Below are 7,809 nucleotides of genomic sequence, written 5' to 3' on the forward strand. Positions count from 1 at the left end.
AGCTTTTGAGAAATTAAAATGGTATCTAGCTAGAGTAGAAAAAGAAACTAGAAAAAGATTAAAAAGAGTAAAATCAGATGGAGGTGGTGAATTCATCTCAAATGAATTGAAAGAGAAATCAAAAGGCAAGAATCAGCCCCTGGTACTCTTGAGCAGAATGGAATAGCTAAAAGAAGAAACAAATCCATCATGGATTGTGTAAGGACACTAATGATTGAGAAAAATGTTGCTATCAAATATTGGAAGGAAGCTATCAACACTACAATTCATACTTTTAATCGAGTTTAGTAGAAGAAGGACTCAAACAAAGCTCCCTATGAACTATGGTATAGCTACAAACCCAATGTAAGTTACTTGAAAGTATTTGGAAACAAAGGTTATATCTTGAAAGAATCTAGAAAAGGAAAATTTGATGTAAAAGGTGATGAAGGCATATTTCTAGGATATTCCTGCAAAAGTAAAGCATACAAATGTCTAAATTTGTCCACTTACAAAATCATAGAAAGTGCACATGTGAGAATTGATGTGTTTGCAAAAAAGAGTGAAGAAGAAAGTAAAAGGGAGCCATAAGATTATAGAATATTTTTCTACTATGAACCTAATACATTGCCAAACACATTTGACAAAAAGGAGACTTCATCTCTCGAGCTCTCCAAGTCTTCAAAAGTTGTTGAGTTACAGGAAGTGAAAACTGAGTCACAAGGACCTAAGTCACATTCAAAAGCTACCGATTTAGTGCATACCAAGTTTGAGGAATCCAAGCCACAGATAGAAGAACCTGAGTCTAAAGTTGAAATTCAAAATGAAGATAGTACAATTCATTCAAAAATCAAAGAACTTGTATTGGCTAAATATATTAGAAGGCATCATGCACCTAATTAGATCATTGGAGACAAATCAGATGGAACAATGATAAGAAGCAAACTAAAAGGTAAAAGTTTACTTTCTGAATTTGAATATAGAAGTGTTAATGATGCACTAGAAAATGAAAGTTGGATTGAGGCTATGAATGAAGAAATAGAATAGATAGAAAAGAATAAAACTTGGACTCTTGTACCTAGGCCCAAAGATAAAAATGTGATTGTTACAAAATGGGTATTCTAAAATAAGTTGAATGAAGATGGGAAAGTGTCAAGAAACAAAGGAAGGTTGGTATGTAAAGGCTATTCTCAAGAAGAAGGTATTGATTATGGTGAAAATTTCACCCCTATTGCAAGATTAGAAGCTGTTAGGACTTTACTAGCTTATGTAGCTCAAAAAGGATTCAAAGTATATCAGATGGATGTTAAATCTACAGTCTTGAATGGAATTATCGATGAGGAAGTCTACATTGAACAACTAGAAGGTTTTGTTGATCCAAACAAAAGGGACATGGTCTACAAATTACACAAAGCCTTGTATGGTCTTTAAAAAGCTCCTAGAGCCCAGTATGAAAGATTACATAACTATTTGATATAGATTGGTTTTCAAAGAAAAAATGATAATAGTAGTTTGTACATCAAGGAAGGACCAGATAAGTAGATTGTATTGGCAAAAATATTTGTGGATGATACTCTATTCATAGGAAATGATGACTTATGCAAAGCATTTTTAGAACCAATGAATAAAGAATTTGAAATGTCCATGTTTGGTGAAATAAAATTCTTTGTTGGATTGCAAATACAATAGAACAAAAATGGTATCTATATCACTCAATCTAAGTATATCAAAGAGATACTCAAGAAATTTAGAATGGAAGATTCAAAACTAGTTGGAACCTCCATGTGTACTAGACTTAAGCTTACAAAAGATGATGACTCCAAGGAAGAAGATCAAACCTTATACATATTAATGATTGAGAAATTATAGTATGTGGTACATACAAGGCCTGATATTGCCTTAGTAGTTGGTATAATGGAAAGATTACTAGAAAAACCCAAAGAAAACCACATGATGGCAATAAAAAGAATCTTGAGATATCTTAAAGCTACCGAAGACTATGGCTTATGGTACAAACTTGGAGGTAACCTTGATCTAAAAGTATTTACTGATGTTGATTTGGCACAAAATCTTGATGATAGAAAAAGAACTAGTGGTGGAGCATTCTTTCTTGGTAAAAGACTAATATCTTGGACAAGCGAGAAGCAAAAATGCACATCTCAATCCACAATAAAAGCAAAATATGTAGTAGCAACACTGAATTGCTCTAACATTGTTCAGTTCAAATAGATGTTGGAAGGAATGAAGGTTGAAATCAAAGAGCTAATAGTCATGTATTGTGATAACACCAATGAAATCAGCATATCAAAAAAATCTAGTGATGCATTCCAAAACAAAGCACATTGCTACAAAATATCACTTTGTAAGAGAATTAGCATAGGACAAAGAAATAAAATTGGAATATGTGCATACAAAAGAACAAATTGCAAATATATTCACAAAACCATTACCTAAGGATGCATTTTTGTATCTAATAGATAAGCTAGGGGTCATTCCCCTATCTGAAGCTCACTAAATAAAGTTTAGTGATGCATCAACAAGAACTAAGTTGAAGATCAATCAGTTGATGTAGTATTGACAAGGACATATTACAGATGAATCTATACTCGAGGTACATTGGCACTAATCAGAATTGTCTTTGACATGTGTTTTCTAAGAGGGACAAATTTACTATCATATTTTTCTAAAATTTTGTAGAGGGAGAAGTTAAGAAATTCCTTTAGGGCCCATTTGGTTCGTGGATTATGATTCGAGAAATGGCATTCAAAAACCTTGATTTGGAATTCTAGAACTTGAAATCTAGATTATTGTTTTGAGGATTTGATTTGGGACTATTTGGTTCACCAAGAATTCATTATGAGAATATACATTTTCACCGTCTGGTTGCACATTTCTAGAATTGGAATATCGACTAGAATAAGCAACTTTTTTTAATTTTCAAATTTCAACATGAATGATATATGTTTTAAATCCATCATTTTAGCGTGATAGGAATGTATCTTGCACTTGACATGATTTTAGAGTCATTTTATTTATTGTCACTAAAACAATGCTACACGTGGAAAATATGTACTCCAAAAACTTCATTAATCTATAAATTGTCGTGACATTTAAACTTCTCAAATGTCTATACAAAATTATGAGATCAAGGTAACTCATAAAACATGTAGTAAACTTTTGTCTTTATCTAACTCATTGTTGCATAAGGTTGTAATATAAAATGCAGAATATGAGGCCAATAATTACACATAGAAGGCACCATACAAAGCAATGCAAAAAGACTATTTTAGCCTCTTGCGCCTTACACATTTTACACTCATGTTGGGCATTACACATTTGACACTCATGTCCTTCATCATATTTTTTAGCTTTTGTCATTGAACCAATGTCAACCCGAACCACCTCTTCTATCTTACACATTTTCCACTGATCTCCTTCATTATGTATAGTTGTAGAGTGAACATCAAACCACCTGAAATATCCGCAACCATTGTTCCCCTACAATACAAAATATACATTACTAAAAAGATTACATGTCATTAATACAAAATATTCAATATAGAATGTCATTAATAACCTTTTTCCCCTCAAGACAACACCAAAACTGGCGCCTAGGATTTTTCTTCATGCGTGACACTTTTAAATGGCACGGCCCAGCACCACATGGGCAATTATGAATTGCCGCATCTGTCAAAGCCATGAATCCTGTATTGATAAACAATGTAAAGTAAAAACTTATCAGAATGACATGCTAGAATATTTGTGTCATCTTATCAACTATCTACAACACAACAATAAATACATGCATAGAAATATACCTCAAACCAAGAACGGAGACAACAAGAGAACTAAATCATTGTTCCTTTTATACTACCATCTCTCACAAATAATGTGAAAAGAGGAAAAATCACATACAAATGATCAAACTAAGAAACAACCAACCAAAGTTGTTTGATATCTTTCAAGAAAAATCATAACATTCCAATGGCAAGTAAATTATTTCTAAATAAACCAAATATCACACCAATATACCAAAATTAGGCAACAACATGCTCAAAAGTAGAATATTCAACATATTATAGTAGAACTAGTTGTAAAAGATAACAATAGAACAATGTATACCTAATTCATAAAAATAAATGCAGTGACCATATTTCCATAGTAACTAGCTTCCTCATACCAAGAAATTAACAAGGAGAGCAAGTAGAACATGTTTGATTGAATAGTCCACCAAGTTCAATATAAAGTATAGACACAATCCTTACAACTAAAATAAGTTATCTTATTTGAATTTTGAATGTCATTGAAACATAGCTAGACAACAATAGTAAAATATCACATGTTCCATGGGTATCCTATCATGATACAAAAGAAAGCACATAGTTCTCTCTACACCCATCATATATGGCTCCATAATTCCTATCCTAATAATTGTACTTGAATGCTAATTAATACTAGAAACTCTAAAATCTATAAAATCTAACATATATAAATTTTCAAAATAGTCAACTCTGCATACTCTACCTGAATGTTGATTAATACCAGCAACTCAGAAAACTATAAAATCTAACATATTTAAATTTTCAAATCAATCAATATATCAATTTCATATTGATATTAATAACTATAATTTACTAATATAACTACAATATTCATTTGAAAATTCTTTTCGATATTCATCAAATGGGATGTAGTCAACAAAAATTAAACATGTAATAGTTATAAAATTGATCTTTTAAAAGTATGTGAACAACAATAAAGTTACTAAAGCCCTAAGAACTTTATCCGAACATATTATGCTCTCTCCTCTTCATTCATAATCAAGAATCCTTTGGCTCTATCAGGATCAAACACAAAGGTGTCAAATGCCCCAATCAAAGTGGTGATATTAAGTTCACTAGTGGCTTTTAGTGTAGTATGGACCTCTTGGAAATCTTTTAGCTTGTGTTCTTCACCCATTTCAATAATTTGAGGCTTAAGAAGAGTATCATTTAACTTATCAATAGAATGGGACATCCCATCCATGGAACTGGCCATACTGGCCTTCTTTCTCTTTTGCCTCTTTATTGATGATGTCGAATGACCCTATTGTCCACTTGTTGCACTACACTGATTGGATGTGGGAATATTCATATTTTCATCATCTAAATCAACAAAAGCTCAAATCGGTGTATAAATGTCTTCATTATCCATAGTCACATCCATATTGTAACCTTCTTCTGTGTCTTGTGCTATTGTAGATGTGACACCATCCGCCATGTCATTTCCTACAATTATGGCTAAGTCATTATAATACTAGAATGACTGTCTTTTAAACACTTTTGCATTTTTGAATTCTCTCCTCTGTATGTTGTCATAAAAATTGGATTACTCATTTGACCATCATTGCTAACTTAATAACTTGTTAAATAAATACTAAATATTTTAATCACCATGTTACCTTCAATAGCTGATCCCAACTAGTATCATCAGCGTCCATCGATTGCATTGACTTATTCCATGCAAAGCCACTAGTATTCTTCAGCTCTTTCATTATTCTATATCCCTGTTTCCAAGTTTTCAGTTTGTTCTTAAAATTATCCTTAGTCAAGGTCATGTTCATCTCTGAATTGAACTTCCGTTCAATGGTTGTCCAAGCCTCTTTTTTAAACCCTCCCTCACCCTTTCTGCCAAGAGTGACTTGTTCATGCAGCAAGTCTATAAACTTTCTCTCCATGCATGGCTTCCAAAAAACCTTCTTGGAAGAAGGTGTATCAACAACTTGAACATCAGCAGTGTCCATGCTCAAGAGCATTGTGTATGGCAAGGATCTATTTAAACATTATATTTTAAAGATCAAAAATAAAATCCAAACTAAAAATGACCAATTAAGTTGGTTATCAAAATTTAAAATTCTATTCTAGAAAATTATCTTGACTGCATTTTTACACAAGATTGGACTATATACTTTTTACACAGGATTGATTGCATTTTTACACAGGATTGACTGCATTATTGTGAAATTTCTATCAGGGTTGAAATGTATACTTTTTGAGTCAAACTCATACCTATATTTCATAAATTTTGACTCAAAACTACACAGTTGAATCCTAATAACATTATTACAATATGACTTGTTGTCCTTGCACAATATAGAACATGTATTAGATCGTCATACACCTAAGTTGATAATGTTATTTCTCTTTGTAGGCTAAAACTCTAAAGAAAACAATAGGCCCATAAAGAAATGCAATTCAACTCTATTTACTATTCCAAGTGCAAAATACAGACTAACCAGTAGACAAAACAATTGAGTTCAAACATATGACCCCACTATTACATGAGAAACATTGTGATTTAGATATAATTCATGTGAAAGATTGAAATAGTCACTTGGGATAATAAGAATTTTTAAATTCTTTTTGCAAGAATAACATTACCAGCCTGTACACGAAGTCAGATACATTACAAGTTTTCAGTGTATATATGAGGCCTTGATTTAACAAATTTTTACACACAACATAGTCCATGATAATTCAAACATTAGCGAACTACAAACAAAAATCTCCCATGCACTCCAAGGACATCTTCAGCAGTTCTATCATGTATGTAATCAGTGACAGGAGTTAAATGAAGTTGCTCTTAATTTTCTAATGAAAAAAATACAAACTTGGGTAATCACTGGTGCTGGTGAAGGTACAGATAGAGAAGATCTTGGCCCTATAGGTCCTGGATCTTTTCCATACAAGGATAATTCGCGGTGATGAGCTTGTGATTGAATTTGTGTATCACGTGTAGGATATAGTGGATATAACAGAGGAAGAGATAATATGCAGTGTATATGGATAAGAGTCATAAAAGTATATTCAAAACTAACTCACAGTCAGATAGGAATAACATAATTTAAGTCAGCTGGCTTCGATTGTTGGATTTATGGGATCCTACTCCATGTGCTTTCTTAAATGGCCTAAAACCTTTTGTAGGCTTCAGACTTTCACCACGACTCTCATGCCATAAAATTATTTTTCTTGTTAATTTTTGTGACTGCTAATAACTGACTGGGGCTATGTCCAGGCAACTTATACAACGATATCATCCTGTGGTAGACTAAGGGTGGTAGGACTCAATATTTGATGAAGAGGAAAACAAAATAATGACCAATCTTTCTTCCTTTGAAAGCATCAACCCTCTTTATAAAAACCCAGGCCATTTCAAAATGATGCAATTTATCTAGATTATTCATCAAGGGTGGCCAAGCATAATTCCCAAAGTTAGAAACATATATATTAATTATCACTATGGTACTTGCTAGGTGTAATATAATTATAACTTGTGGCCCCAACAATAATCATAATGAATAATTAAATATATTGCAAATAACTTTAGCTTCTTGGGGCTAGTATTCAATTGATAACTATTCACTAATCCCTCTTATTTTTCAATATTTTACTAACCCCATGAATGAGAAAGGTTAGGAAAATTCTTCCCCAGTTGTCATGTGGAAGAGGACATTACATTTGTAGTGTAGACAAATGAAAGCTAAGTAGAGAAGAGGCCATGGAGAGTGAGATAAAAACATGAACACCTACAGAATCAGATTAATTTGGTATCAGAGGAACTAATCAACTGGTGAGTTAACAATATTTTGGGAGTAAAAATAATAAGTTGTTAATCTAAGTCTCTAAAAACCAATGCAAATTGTGAAATAGAAAGGAAAACAAGGAAATCAGAGAAAGATGTCACAGAAGAGTGAATTATTACTAGGATTCAAATGGTACTTAGCAGTTTTTCTGGTCTAAGATCCAAGAGGGTGAAATTTCCTCCCCATGAGCAATGATCATACTATCAAAG

The 7,809-nt window shown here is 32.4% G+C and overlaps 1 protein-coding gene across 1 annotated transcript; it reads right to left on the reverse strand.

Annotated features, from left to right (window-relative positions):
• Positions 1-5,407: 5,407 nt before the first annotated feature.
• LOC149530372 (L10-interacting MYB domain-containing protein-like) lies at positions 5,408-5,761 on the reverse strand. Its single transcript, XM_089808190.1, has one exon. It carries the CDS (start codon positions 5,759-5,761, stop codon positions 5,408-5,410), a length of 354 nt encoding a protein of 117 aa, XP_089664316.1.
• Positions 5,762-7,809: the final 2,048 nt, after the last annotated feature.

This window comes from Cupressus sempervirens, chromosome 11 (assembly GCF_028749045.1).
Source record: "Cupressus sempervirens isolate cs-2001-9-10 chromosome 11, ASM2874904v1, whole genome shotgun sequence".
In the NCBI taxonomy this organism is placed as follows: Eukaryota; Viridiplantae; Streptophyta; class Pinopsida; order Cupressales; family Cupressaceae; genus Cupressus; species Cupressus sempervirens.